Here is a 15,616-nt window from a genome sequence, read left to right as displayed (position 1 = left end):
TCTCAGTTCCTGTGTTTTAATTTCACCTTTTCATGTGTCTGATGTTTAGATAATTTTGTTTTGAGTTGTAAGAAAACGGATTTCTTGAACTTATTTGAATGTTTTGTATATTAAAGGCGAGCGTTAATGCACTGCACTATTTGTTCTCAGTTAAGGCTGGGGTAGTGATGGCATGGCATTACTTTCTACTTTTACTGAAATGGAATCTGCGAGCATCAGCCAATATTTTAGAAACTACTGCATTTTAAAATAAACTATGTGATGCATTTCACTGAAGATGACCGTGTAAAAGTAGGCTTTTATGTCTAAAGTAGTCAAATACTGCACTACCCCACATGAAGAAATAAACAGCTAACAGTATCACATCACGCAAAGTATGTGGTGTTACAGGATTTGGTCAGATTCATTGTTTTCACTATCCAGGACTGTGTTTGCTGCTGATTTCAGCCTGATACTGATGTAATCTGTAGTGAGGACGCAAGAATCGAGAAAGAGGTCCTTTACTCAGTTGTCACTTTTATTAGCTGGGCTTAAAGTATCTGCCCGTAATAAATGCTTATATTGTACTATCAACTGACATTTTACATTAGTATGCTTTATTGAAATTCAAGTACGTCAACCATTTATTTAACATTTATCATCGCTTTACCCTGCCATTACTTTAAATCATCAAATGAAAATACAGTTGGAGTTGGAGAAACTGTATCACAGATCTAAATTAGGTGCTACAACAAAAAAAGTCCTCCATGTTAGATGCACCTTGTTTCCTTGCTCTGGAATTCGCTCTCCTTGATTCTTCCAAATGCATTTAAAGAATTGGCATGTTCTTAAAGATGGTAGATTTTAGTTGATTTCTGGGTTATGGGCTGAAGGATAGAGGAGAGAGCAAGCAAAGTGTCATTGATATGAAGCACCAAAACTGCTAACACCCCCTTGTGGAGAATCTTCAGGCTGCTAAATGTGAGTGCCAGGTCCATAAAGTGCTTTGCATCTAATAAAAAAAGAAAGTATCAGTGCAGCACATTCGGTTCTGAAGAGTAGATGTCCAACCCTCCATCTTAGTCCCTGTACGCATATATATGTCTCTCATCCCATAGACGAAAATAATAACATTACCAAGAATAACAATAAAAATGCTCGTCTTATTTTTATAGTATGCATGTTGTTTGAAGAGCCTACAAGTGCAGTAATGTGTACCTCATTAGTTAAAGCCTGGCCTAAATTGTAGAGCAAATTATCTAGGATAGAGGAGGCTTCCAGGATTCCACGGTTTGGAAAAACAAATTTGGCATCGATTTCTCCGTCATCACATCTTATCCCTGCATCTCTTCCTTTGGTTCCTGAGGGAGGAACCCGGACGCAAGGAAAAGTTACAAGAGAAAGAAAGTATAACACACAGTTAAAGATGTGAGAAGCACCTGGGGGTGAGCGCACTTTCAAGTTGCTCCCCCACCTAACACAGGCTTAGACAAAGCAGTTATGCCTTTATGCAAACTAAACAGAGTGTGGTTACAACCACTGATTTGTTATTATAAAACCAAAGTCATTGGTTAAGTTCAGCCAGCAAAGATAGACGCATCACGTGCATCTGCAACGGTCACTTTCAGTGAAGCCTAAAGCCTCGGAGGTTCCGAAATAAACTCCAAAATGTCATTTATTGCCCAGTTTCACTTCCACTACCCAAGACAGCACCATGTCCTGTTACGTAATTAGGAGACTGGCATGGCCCTTATCTCAGGTCACAACAACCTTCACTTAGAATGTCCTTGAACGTCCATGATGTCCTTGAAGAGAAGAAACACCACAGGCCTCGCAGAGACAAAAGCCAAAGAAATACGTTCCTAGGTGTTCCAATATATTCTTAGGAATAATATTGTGGCAGCTGCCACTAGCTCCATGTGCAGAAGGGAACTTTAGAGGCAAAGTATGCGCCTCATGTTCCTAACCCCGGTTAAATACGTTTTTGTTATTGTTGCTGCTGCTGTTTTTGTTTGTAGGGTTAAGTTGTGTATGTGTTTATGGTGTGTTAATGTGCAGGGCGTGGGTTAAGTAGTGAAGCTACATTGCTAGAATTGACCGTCCCTCCTATTCCGGCTGTTTTTCAGTGGCCTTTTCTGCCTTGTTCAATAAAAAGCGCTTTTAATAATCAGAAATTATAGTCTTCTCTTATTTGTTTCCGCCAAGATGCCACAATACATTAAAAGATATGAATTTGATTACAGGAGACAAAGCATAACTCTTCACTCTCCAGTTTCAAGGCCAAATGGGACCCCGAATCTCATGTTGACTTTTATAGAAATGGGAGTAATGACAACTATGAGATCAACTGTTTCTTCATCTCAGCAGTGAACATGCTGGAGTGTATTGCAGAACAATCACAGTAGTGTAGAAAAACTTGTTGAAATAGACAAGGCAAAAGCTTTCAAGAGAACTAAATCAATTTAGCTTAGATTTAGTTAGACGGCCAAAATAAGCCGATTTGGAAGCATCAGCTTGAGTCCTTAAAGTGTATTTCGACCCATTTTTCTCTCTGCATAGTAGCTAAGATGTTGACAGTCATTTCGAGTGGTTTGATGTGAAATGATTCATTGTAGATTTCTTTACAGTGGTGCTGATAGGAACCAGGGGTTGTGATGTCTACAATTTATATAACCAATTTATTTAAAATCCAAAACCACCAATGGACATACGCTTGTCTTCTGAGTTTTTATATGCAATTTTGATCATGTTAAAATGGTAGTAAATCTACCATTGGTTTCTTTTGCCTTGCAGTAACCTGCATGTACCTCTTTGCTTTTCATTAATTTAGAAAAATACATTTTAGGCCAAAATCCCATCTCAAAATTATCGTAAAACAATGTCTGAGACATCAGACAGCATTTAATGCAATACCTTTCTGTGAGGAAGACTTTAGAGGCAGTAACCTCTTTAGATATCTGGTTCCTATTACAATGACTGTGAACAATTCTGACTTAGTGAGTTTCTTGAGAATGGAGAATTTCACTTCAAACCACTCTAGTAGTCTCTCATGGTTTGTGTGTGAGTGCACCATGGATTGTCCAAGGCAGGACTCATGAATGAAGGCCTTCAGTGTTGGGCTTCAGCTAATGCTGTACACTGATACTGTGGCTTTATGATGAATCCCCTCAGTCCAGGGACCAGCCTAAGTCCTTCTCTTTCATGCAGGGACCTTTCAGCTATCAAAGCTGTGAAAACAAATCTTTGCTAAGTCCTCAGCAGAGCAGGGTCTCAACAGACATGCCTGAATTCACCTTAAGATATTATATCAATGAACCTGTCATGGCTGGTAACACAAAGTGGCATCAATAGGCTACATAACTGATATTGCAGTTTGGCACAAATTAATTTATTCATTTAAACATAAAACTCCCTGATGTTAAAGAAAGGCCAGACAGAAAGAGGCTCCTAAAATTGTAGCAGACACTGATTGGCTACTGTTTGCACTGTTTATGAGCAAAGATCAATTATGATACCGAGCCAAAGGAACTAGAGATGTAGTTCTCTATATGGATGATTCTGCTGTATTGGTTCAAAGTCAGAGTTGAAAAAACATCTCAGAGTTTCAACTGACTTGGACTTTATACTAAAATCCTTTGAGTGACGGTAAACCTTAATTAGGTTAGGTTTATTTTATTAAAATAAATGATTCAACATTCCATTGTGCCACAACCAAAACTATCATAACACCACTGAAACTTTACCAAATGTTTCAGTAGTGACTGTTTTAGTAGTGACAATTTTAGCCTATTTAGCTTATTAGCTTACAATTTTAGACAATTCTGAGCATAACTACATGACATGACTAGCATACATAGCATTGAACAGTTGTACACACATAAAATCATAGCACTTTTCATTAAACACAAACAAGTTTACTTAATTGCAAAAAAATGTGTCTCCGTAGTGACAATTTTTAATGTTACACACTGATTTGCAGACTTTAGGACACATTCATTTCATAACAATGGACTCTAACTGCTCAACAATGTGGCCATGAGAGACAGGGATGCAGTCTCACTTCCTGCTCTAAAATGCAGGGGTGTGGCTAAAATAAGCTCCGCCTATGCACTAACACTTCTTTTTTGATCTTTAAAAAAAATACTACATTTATGTAAGTATTATTTTTACACGTGTAAATTTAGGCTTCAGCCTTTGGGTCAGATATATCCCAACATACATGTATCATGTGCAAGAAATATATATGCAACACACAGTAAAACTCTTTACTAGAATGTACTCTATAAATGATGATTTTGTCTATAATTTACTAATTTCTATCTCAATTAATGCCCAGGGTTTCAGTAGATCATAACATAATCCTTGTACATATCTAAGGTCTGAATACTTCATTGTTTTATTAAATAGGTTTTTTTTTACTGAGGGATCCTTGATGTGGAAAAGAGGTCTGATGTGCTGTAGCTATGTTTACAATTAACTAGAATGGCCTGAATACATCTATAGCGAGGACACCATGACGTCACAGGGCAGTTTAGGCCAGGCCGGGATGGTGATCTGCTTTGGTGTTCTGCTCTAACTGCAGCTTACACTCCAACAACACTGATTCCAGTGTGGCCAAAACAGGAGGCAAACAACAGCCTCTCTCACCACTCAGCTCCTCCAGATCTAAGAGTGTCCTTGGCATGCACTGTAAACAAAGCTACAGCACATCAGGCCTCTTTTCCGCATCAAGGATCTAATCCAGTCATAGAAAGATGAGCAAGTTAAGCAAAGTCACAGTCTATAATACTGTCGGATACAAGCACTTAGGCACCCCTACTCAAATAACATGTCTTGTTGATTTTATAAGTGAAAATACACACATCCTCTACAGAGAACACACTTCCACACATTTTGAAGCACTATTACTGTTTATTTGCTAAGATGAACATACTGGGTAAAAAAAAAATCTTCTAAGCCACTTATCCGTCTGGGTCGCAGGAGGAGCCAGAGCCTATCCCAGCAGTCATTGGGTGGAAGGCAGGATACACCCTGGACAGGTCATATTTAAAAATATGAGTAATCTAAATTGAAATCTCATCTAATCTACAGAACCATGGTAAACTCTGGTGGTGTTTGAGAATGTTCCCTTCTGTCCTTCCCCACTGGTCCACCGAGGGCTTGCCAGAGGTTTGTCTTGAGGGTTTGTCCCCAGCTCTCCGGAGTGTTTCAGTTTCACCTATGAAAGAGGCAGCTAATCAGAACAGACACATCCAACCACACACCTATATATATCAGTACATAAACTTTTTCCATTCCCATTATTAAAATACAAAGTAGTGGGTGGGAAATGGGGAAAAATACATTTTTGGTTCATAAAACCACACAAACATTATAAGTGAACTTCATGAGAAAAATAAAATAAAAAGGTTGGAAGTTTTTCAATGTTTTCAAATGTCTTAATTCGGGGACATATTATTGTTTTCAGTATATCTGAAGAAAAACTGACCTAAATAATAATTTACTTTTAAAACAGCAAAATAGCCGCTGTTAGCAGAAGGACCTTTGAACAGCTTATTTTTAGGTTTTGGTTTTTGATTTAGTTTCAGTTAGTCTTAAGCGTACATTAATAGTTTTAGTTTTGTTTTTATCTTCTGGAAAGTAATAGTTTCAGCTCAGTTTTATTTCGTTTCAGTTTCAGTGTTTAATATTTTGAAGAATGCTGTCATAGTTGCTGTTTGATAAGGGCAGACGGAAATGAACACACAGCAGACTGAGCTCTGCTCAGCTCCAGCTTGCCTCGAACACAAATAGATGAATAAATGAATAAATAAATAAATAAATAAACAAACAAACAAACAATTTAAAAAAATTAATGGTCATTCTCTCAGGATTTTTTTTTCATTTTAGGTTTGCAGCGATCATAATTATTTTCGTTTTCATGTTTTTAAAAGGTGTCGTTTTTACTTTTATTACAGTCAACAAGCCTATTTTTTCACTGCTAGTCATTGCAGTAATAGTTAAGGTTAACTATAATCTGATTCTTATAAGAACTGTCAATAAATTAACCGGTCAGTGTGCCTTGTGTAATTCGAGGTTTAAAAACAGTTTATGTGAATCTATCGCCGATAGTCAGTGAAATACTCCTGCTGCATAAAATGAACCTTTCATTAGAAAGGGCAGTGTGGACGCCCTCTACTGGCAGCGCCATTCATTTCCCTACAGGGGATTTTTTTTTTTAAATAATGGATTAAATGTAAAAAAGCTGGAACTTTTGTAAACCAGCCAAGCGAAACAATAATACCAAAAAGAAGCACGGATACAACCTAACAGCAGAAATTTTAATTTGACGATTAAAATACAATTGAACTACAAAACCGATGACCTTCTGCTGGCGTCGCATCGCGGGGTGTGTGGGAGTGACGTAATCTGCGCGACAGAGTTTGTAGTCCGTTTTGGGGGAACACTTACATCTCCTAAAACATGTTACTGTCAGTAAATCATTCGGAACGTTGACTCTGGGGAACATAACTGAGGTTTAGGGTGACACGGCTCGTTATACTGTACAGTCTACTCTGTGGTAACGACACATTTTCCCGTCTGCTCGGTGATAGACAGTCGCCAGAGCTTCTATTGTCCAATCACAGAGCACCATAGCTAAAGTGGGCGGGGCGTGAGGGTTTGCGGCGACCTTTCATTACCGGGTGAGGACTCGTCCTCTGCGAGACGTGCAACGTGAGTAAATCTCCATTCATTATTGCTTTAGTATTTTTATACAGGACATAATAGATGTGTTAAGGTCTTTAGAGAGCGCCCGAGAACAAATCCCTCATTCTCACACTTTAATGGGCCTCATAGCAGAGCAGTGGTCTCAGTCGTCTCATGTCATTCAATGGCACACGTGTGTATGTGAGAGAGAGAATTAGTCAGTAGCTAACGAGGCTGCAGTCAGATTCCTATTCCCAGGCTTCTCGTTCCCATTTCCACGTTCCACCTTAAATGGTTCGCAAGTACATTCTGGCGGCTGAGGCGGGATAATAATAACTGCTTCACCCTTTAAGGTGGAACGGGAAAATTCGAATAAGAAACCGACTTCAGCTTCGTCAGTAGCTGCAGTCCTTGACAGACTCTGAACAGTAAATTCTCTGACAGTCAGTCATGTGAATAACCAACTGTCGTGCCAAATATTTTAGTAATGTATGTTTTTACTTTTATTTATTTTTTGTATTTATTTATTTATTTATTTATTTCATTTTATTTAATTTTTTCCATCCTTGCTAAAGCTTTCCTTGCTTCCCCATTTGTAAAACCCTCCCTTCTGTCTGTCTCTCTCTGCTTTTCTCTATTCCTCTCTACTCCTCTCTATTCTGTCTCTCTCAGTATGGGTAGTGTCCTGGCCGCCAGTTCACCCAGTCCACCCCCACCAATGCCAGGTGGCCCGGGCTTGACCTCAGTGCCCCCTGGCTTCACCATGCCCACAGTGTCGCCCGTCTCGCCCACTGGCAGTGCTGCTGCTGGGCAGCAAGAGACAGAGGTGACGCTTCCCAACCCGGGCGCCTTCGAGGAATGTCATCGCAAATGCAAAGGTGAGCGAGATTTGTTCTGTGTCTTTGGTTCAGAGTAGAGTTTTATACAGGCCTGATGTTTTGGTTCAAACCTGAATTTAGCCTGAGAATTTTCTATACGAGTTCTAGCCGACCCACAGCACCAAGCTGACATGTTTCCAACAAATGTAGCGATTTTGTCTGGAAAATATCTTAAAATAGCTTATTTTACAAGCAGAGGCTCAACTCTTGGTGGCTCTTTTTAAATTAATTTTAGTACAGACACAGCAAGGCAGTAACTACAGAAATAATGTTTTAATTATTATGTGCAAGTCATATTTTACTTCAAACATTTACTGCATATATCATTTTTGTGGTCTTTTATTTTCTGTGTGAAATATAGCTTCCAATATGTCTGAACTCCGCAGGATTTTGTTAGTTATGTACATGTGGGTGTGGAAATAAAGAGAGAATGTTAGAATTTTGAATGTTTTAAGATAATGAAAATTTATGACATGTAAATTTAAAGGGGAATTTTCAAAGTTTTTTCAAAGTTTCTGCATTAGCCAGTCATGGAGATGTAAACAAAGTCTTTCAGAGTGGTTTGACGAGAAATGGTTCCTTTCCGACATGGTTTTCTTTACAGTGATGTGACTCCTGGTTCCTGTCATCAAGTCTGCAATGCAAAACTAGCCTTTTTATTTACTATCAAAAGGACGAGTGAACCTACACTTGTCTTCTGAGTTTTTATGTGTAATGTTAATAAAGTTTAATAAATAATAGTGCAGATTTTCCTTTAAGTACCATTTTGCTTCACAACGCCCTCCATGAATGTGTTTCATCTTATCTCAGAACGACCACAAAACAATTTCTCAAGCATCAGGCGCTGGATTCATAACCGTTTCATGTAGTACCTTTATGTGAGCTTTTAGAGGCTTTAAACTCTTCAGACGTCTGGTTCCCATCACCACCACTGTGAACAACTGTGAGAAATTTTCTGAGTCAGAATGGAGCACTTCACAATAAACCACTGTGAATGACTTTGTTTACATCTTAATGATTTAATTATGCAGAAAGTTTGAATAATAATTGAATCGCCCTTTTAAGCAGATTTGTGACATTGACCAGGTTAAGGCCTTTGTACAAAAATTGAATCGTGGGTTGTGTAGTTTTGTGGTCTCATGGATCTGTCTGCCTCTCAGAGGTTTTCCCCATGCAAATGGAGGGAGTTCGGCTAACCGTCAACAAAGGCCTCAGCAACCATTTCCAGGTCAGTCTGTTGTGTCTGATTGCATCAGGCAGGCTTATGTTTTTCCATCTCCCTGGTCTTCCAGTGAGGCTTTAGGCATTCCACACTGACACCAGTTTATTCAGTGAACCTACCTCGTACCTACAATTACTGGCCATTTGATTGGTAACAGATAAACTCCAAATAAATGCACTTTGTAGGTTTACAAGTACTGACTGTAGCTCATCTGTTGCTGCACAATTTTCCAGCCACCTTCTACCTAATCAATGGTATCACCATAAACCACTGCTGAAGAGATTTGGATGGTGGACCATTTTCAGCACAAAAGTGACATGAACATCATAGTAAGTGCTTCACTGGGGCACTGAAACAGGGCTGAACATTTGGGCGACAATACCTAATTATGATTCTTCTAACCAGTATTGCAATTGCTTTCATTAAATTAAGCACCAGGGCTTTTTTGCCAAGACAACCAGCAAATCCATTCTTTTTTCTGGCTTAAGTGCTGAATGCAACTGTGAATAATGTAGCATAAGATTTAAATTGAGGCTTTTGCGAATTGAAAACTACACTCTTTTTCAAACTGCCGCTTTGATATAAAAACCATTCATCATTTAGCTACTTATATTGTAGATGTACCTAATAAAATGGCCAGTGAATGTAGGAACAAGGAAAATGTAGATCTGTAAATCTAGTAATAAATTCTGTGTATAACAAGGTATAAAAAGTCATGTAAAATGTTATTTGCCTTTTTTAGCCATAGTGCTGTGGCCCAGGATGTCTCCTGGTTCTGGCCTCACCTTTCGTTTTGATAAGAACTGAATTTAATTGCTTGTCGAATTTTGTGCGTCTTCACAGGTTAATCATAACATCATGCTGAGCACCCTGGGAGACTCCAGTTACAGATTTGGTGCTACCTATGTTGGGACCAAGCAGACAGGACCTGGAGAGGTAAAATGCTTTATTAGTTGCTTCTCACAGTATCAGGTGTGCAGTTGATGTAGGAGGCATTTTGCTAGCCATGATATCTCAAGGCTCCTCTTCAGTGCTCCCTCCTGCACAATCAAATCACCCTGACTAGACTGTACTGACACGCCACAGCTTACATGTAAGCCATGCAAATAACAACGCTGTTCCCAATGTTGTGACCTGTTTATTGGCATATTCCATCATATTCTTATAAGCAACTGAATGTTACCAACATTATTTATTTTTAACTCAAACTGTTTATACACACTCTGTTGCTGTGGCATGTTGCCCACTCCTGGCTGTTTCCATTATTTTTAAAACTTTTTCTAAGATTGTAGGTGACTGAAGGTGTTGAAGGATACACCAGTCCTTTGAATTCTCAGAATTGTAGGTGCATTTCCCAGCTGTATTTAAACAAATCTTACAAAATTGGACAGCAGTCAGTGACGTAAAGACCAAGGCACGCTGCCTACCTCGGTTTCATCTTTGGCTTTGAGACACATCTGTTGTTTCAAATATGTTTGGGCTCAGTAGTGGTTTCCCAGTTCTGGGGCTGGAGTGTTTCACAAAGCAGGATTTCTCAGTTAGCTGGATAACTTTTACCCAAAGTGTAAATCCAATAGAAATGTCCCTCAGAAATGTGCCTCTTCTCTTATTGGACAGGCTAGACTTTGGGGTTAAGTTGTCTGGCTAAGTGAAAAATCATGTTTTTTTTCCACTCATCTCATCATGCTCTGCACATTTTAGTATTTTGTCTGTACCCGATGCACCTGGTTAATAATCATGTAGTTAAAAGGCTTCAAAAAGGGGTTTCTGGTAGGGGTGGGCAATATGACAGTATTTTGTCATTATTGTGATAAATGATTTTGCACTATGCATTTCTGAGTATATCATGGATATCGTCAGAACGTAAAGAACACTGACCAACTGCATGTGTCATTACAAAGAGTGCATAATTAGTCCTGTTTCAGTAGATTTTGTATAATCATCAAATTCCTTGCTTTGACAGTATTTCTGTGAATGTATCTCTGCTGGGGTTTGTTCTAACTCATCAAACTTGGCTGTTCCACTTTTCAAAAACATAATGTGTTTGTGAAAACATTTTCAAGTATCGTGATAATGTATTTTTGCCAAGTCGCCCACCCCTAGTTCACAACAGCTATACATTGGCCTTATCCTTGGAAGATCACAAGTTGGGTCATTGGCGATACCGCAGACATCTGTGGCTTATTATTTTTAAGGTGTCTGCATTCTTTACAGCTGAAATGCCAGATGGCATATTTTTGCCCCAGTTTTTAATCAGCCAGGGGATGTTTTTTTTTTTTTTTTCCAAAGACATAAGAAAAAGCTTTAGATGAAGAGCTCAGAGGAGCAACCAAACATTTTCACAGAAGTCATGGATTGCCCTACTAACATGGTTTTTATAGTCTGTAAAAGTATATCAGATGGATTCAAGCACATTTCTGGTTCATTTTGTTAGGAGTGTTAATGTACACATATTGTTATATTATAATCTTATTATTATTATTATTATTATTAGTAGAAGTAGTATTACAGGCAAGTTATAACAACTGCATTTACAGTACAGTCTGCATGTACATGGCCAGTAGAGGAGTGCAAGCAAGTGGCTTCTTCTAACATGTGAATAAATGTTTGTTTTTATTTACTAGGCTTTTCCTGTGATGGTTGGTGATATGGACAACACTGGCAGCCTCAACGCACAGATTATTCACCAAGTAACCAACAGAGTGCGCTCCAAACTAGCTTTCCAGGTAAAATACAAGTAGGATTAATGCCAATTTATATTCACTTTTGACTTGTGTATTTGGCTCTTGCTCATGCTTTTTTTCCCTTTCTAAACCAATACAGACACAACAGCAGAAGTTTGTGAACTGGCAAGGAGATGCTGAGTTTAGGGGAGAGGACTTCACAGCTACTGTAACTTTCGGCAACCCAGACGTAGTGGTGGGATCTGGTAAACCACTGTTTATATTTGTGTGTGTGTTTGTGAGTCTTTAAAGGATCCATCAGCAATTTATAGTTGTAATACGATTGCTCAAATGACATGTTGATTTTCCACAGGGAAGAAACTTAAATATTTTTAGCATTTTTCTGCTAATATAGTGCACAATTTATATTTATTTGCTAAGTTTAACATATTGGGGGGAAAATAATAAATACAATGTGCCACAAAGTTTTTTGATTATTATTTTTGTACAATATGTTAAATTCAGCAAATAAACAGTAATTGTGCATTAAAATGTGCAGAAGTGGGTTCCCTGTGGAAGATTTGTTAACTTTTGTCACTTTGAATATCAAATTAATTTGACCAGAGTCCTCCAAACTGTACAACTGTACATCTACATTTCAAGGAAAAGTTCAGCTTCTTTAGTTTTGTGCTGGAGCTTTGCATTTAAACCTTTTTTAAATGAATCCTTTTAGCTCATGTCTTCAAACTTACTGTTTGAAGTAGTTTCATTGAATAAATTTTGTGTATGGAGCACACTCTGATAAAGCTAAATTGATGGGTGTTTCTGAAAGATTCATTTTAAAGAATAAATGTGTGCTAACGATAGCATTTCGCTAGCTTGCTTGTCCTGCTTGTTATTAATTGTACTCCAGACATTAAAAGAGAATGCACGTTAAGAATTTGGAGGTTGGGTTTAGAGATGGTGTACGCTAAGCGTAATTTAACAGGCTATCCCCAGACATGTATTTTCGGTATGTGATCACGATAGGCTCCATGAGACTAGTGTAAAACTAAAGAAGCAAACTTTAGACACCAAGCATGTCTTGGCTGATCAGCTACACTGGGGGTTGGGGGGAAATTATTTATTTAGATTTTTTGCCAAACTATTCCTTCAAAGCTTAAGTAAGCTGGAATGTATACATTTTCTGTGTTTATTCACATTCACTCCATTGGTAAAAGCTAAAGTGAACAGCTGCAGTAAAAGCTATATATCTCTCTCTCAGGTATCGTTGTAGCTCACTACCTGCAGTCGATCACTCCGTCTTTGGCGTTAGGAGGAGAGCTGGTGTACCACCGAAGGCCAGGAGAAGAGGGCACAGTCATGTCTTTGGCAGGACGATACACAGGTAACTTTCTGAGTTAGACATTATTGGCTGATAGACATTAGTTGCTCAGCTGTCACAGATGGTTTGTTCTTGAAGTTCTGGAAAAAGATTGTATTCTTTTTTACTTTTTTTGTCCAGGCTCCAACTTTATTGCCACACTGACGTTAGGAGGTGCTGGTGCACATGCTTCATACTATCACAAAGCCAATGATCAGGTAAACGTCCTTTCTCTGCTGTGTGGTATAATCTGGAGACTCTGATCACTGTAAAAAATGATTATGATAATTTGTTAGCACACATTAAGAAGTGGACATACTAGAAGCATGAGCTCTGAAGTGAAAGATGACATAATGTTTGTGTACATTGTAGTGTCACGTTATGTTTTGTTGTTGTTTTTTTCTTAAAACTCTGACTCAGCATCCTAGACATGATGAATGTTGCTATAAAATACCTGTAGTTTTGAATAATGAAATTGATTTTTACCGATCATTTTATCTATCCAAAACTGCTGCATATTTCAGTCTGAGATGTAAACAAAGTCATTCAGAGTTATGTGATGTGAGATGGTGCATTATAGAGAAATGTACTGACTCAGATTTCTTTACAGTAGTGGTGATAGGAACCAGGAAGATGTCTACATCACACACACAGCCATTTTATGAACCTATGTGTGTGTTCTGAATTTTTATATGTAGCGTTGATGGTAAAACAGTGATAAATCTGAAAAAAATATTTTTTTTTTTTCACAACGGCTTGCATGTACCTCTCCACCATTAATGTACTTAGAAAAAAAGTGTCTTTTAGGGCCAAAACCTCCTCTCAGATCTATCATAAAACTATGTCTCAAGCATCAGCTGGCATGTTCTTAACCATTTTGTCTAATAGCTTTTCTGTGAGGGAGGTTTTAGAGGCATTAAACTCTGCAGATGTCTGGTTCCTATCACCACCAGTGTGAACATTGTTTAAGACATCAGGCTCCTTGTAAGTTTATATCTGGTGTAGACAGCATTTTGCAGTATTCTCTCTTTGGTGCTCTGTAGTTGCAGATTGGTGTAGAGTTTGAGGCCAGCGCTCGCATGCAGGACACGAGCGTTTCGTTTGGCTACCAGCTGGACGTCCCCAAAGCCAATCTCCTATTTAAAGGTTTGGCCAGTACAGATTCACATATACACATACAATAAAAACTTTTAGTGAAAGTATGTTGTGTTTTCTGCAGATATTTAAAATGACTTTTCATGGAATCCTTTCATTTTTTTCCTGTTTTTCTCTCTTTTTCCTCCAGGTTCTATAGACAGTAACTGGGTAGTAGGAGCCACACTAGAAAAAAAGCTGCTGCCTCTACCCCTGTCTCTAGCACTTTGTTCTTTCCTCAACCATCGTAAAAACAAGTTCCAATGTGGATTTGGTGTGACTATTGGTTGAGCCAGGCCAGCTCAACGCCATATAGACACTCACAGATCAAGCGGTCAGAGAAGTACAAAATCTCCACATCCATGTTTTGATAGGAATGTATATTAGTCCCTGTTTAATCAGAAATTGAAGTGTTTCAAGGTTTAACGGCCGTATGTTTGTTAGTGAAAGTATTTTACCTTACTCCTGCAATGTAAATCTTAGCTAAAATGGCCATTAAAAAAGTGTACATTATGTAAAAACATATGTAAATCAACATATTGTTTAAGAAATGTGAGAAAATATGAGTGAACAGCTTCTGAAAACATGTGGAAACCATGGAGAGTCTCTGACACAATCATCAAGAATCGATCCGGTTGCATTGCTTTGGTAGTTTGTGTAATTCTTATCGCTTTTGTTTGTTCTTTTTGATATGGGTTTTTCTTTTTTTCAAACTCAAGTTTCTTTTTTTAATCTGTGATCTTTCAGAAAATGTTTTGATTTAAATTAAAGTTTTATTTTTTTGTTGTTAGCTCCTTATCAGTTTTCTGTCCTTTTTTCATGGATTTCATTTTCTTTATACTTCTGTATTAAGTATTAAATCATATAAATATGTAAACTGTACGCCTCAGAGAAAATAAATACAGTTTCCTATATAAAACAGTTAGGCGTCATTTACTGTGTTTACTTTTGTGTGTGATTGAGAGTAAGTGAGCTGCTGCACTGAATAGCCCATTAAAACTTTTTTCTATAATTAAAGGGTTAAAAACTACACAGCATGACATTTAGAAGTGACATTTAAGATTCTCTGTCTTTTGGCCTTCCTGTGAGGAACACTGTATTGAAACCCTACAAACTGTACATTCTTGTATGTGCTACAATGTACGTGAGAGATAATGGAGAAGAATCCTCTTATGAAAGAGGCCTAGAGGAGCCTTTATCTAACTGTGTGAGAGAATAATGACATCCCATAGACCTTTTTGCATCTCCCTGATTCTACAGCTACAGATAGCTGACTTGCCTGTGAAGCACATTCCTATTTCTGAGCACATTATCTACAAGGTTGAAGTCTCTTGTTGAGTAGATGTACTATATTGCCAAAAGTATTTGCTTGTCTGCCCTCACACGCATATGATCTTGAGTGACATCCCATTCTTAATCCATAGGGTTTAATATGATGTCGGCCCACCCTTTGCAGCTATGACAGCTTCAACTCTTCTGGGAAGGCTTTCCACAAGGTTTAGGAGTGTGTTTATGGGAATTTTTGACCATTCTTCCAGAAGCGTATTTGTGAGGTCAGACACTGATGTTGGATGAGAAGGCCTGGCTCGCAGTCTCCACTCTAATTCGTCCCAAAGGTGTTCTGTTCGGTTGAGGTCAGGACTCTGTGCAGGCCAGTCAAGTTCTTCCACACCAAACTCGCTCATCCATG

The 15,616-nt window shown here is 38.3% G+C and overlaps 1 protein-coding gene across 1 annotated transcript; it reads left to right on the top strand.

The window, feature by feature from the left end:
* The first annotated feature begins 6,607 nt into the window (after nucleotides 1-6,607).
* Nucleotides 6,608-14,847, top strand: tomm40l (translocase of outer mitochondrial membrane 40 homolog, like). Its single transcript, XM_036567326.1, has 10 exons — nucleotides 6,608-6,693; nucleotides 7,339-7,544; nucleotides 8,705-8,772; nucleotides 9,610-9,702; nucleotides 11,391-11,492; nucleotides 11,590-11,695; nucleotides 12,694-12,816; nucleotides 12,934-13,010; nucleotides 13,836-13,938; nucleotides 14,078-14,847. The coding sequence occupies exons 2-10, from the start codon at nucleotides 7,340-7,342 to the stop codon at nucleotides 14,215-14,217; spliced, it is 1,017 nt and encodes a 338-aa protein (XP_036423219.1). The 5' UTR covers nucleotides 6,608-6,693; nucleotide 7,339; the 3' UTR covers nucleotides 14,218-14,847.
* The last annotated feature ends 769 nt before the right edge of the window (nucleotides 14,848-15,616 follow it).

This window comes from Colossoma macropomum, unplaced genomic scaffold (assembly GCF_904425465.1).
Source record: "Colossoma macropomum unplaced genomic scaffold, Colossoma_macropomum, whole genome shotgun sequence".
In the NCBI taxonomy this organism is placed as follows: domain Eukaryota; kingdom Metazoa; phylum Chordata; class Actinopteri; order Characiformes; family Serrasalmidae; genus Colossoma; species Colossoma macropomum.
The sequence above is the reverse complement of the archived record's forward strand: the minus strand, read 5'-3'. Positions and strand labels throughout refer to the sequence as shown.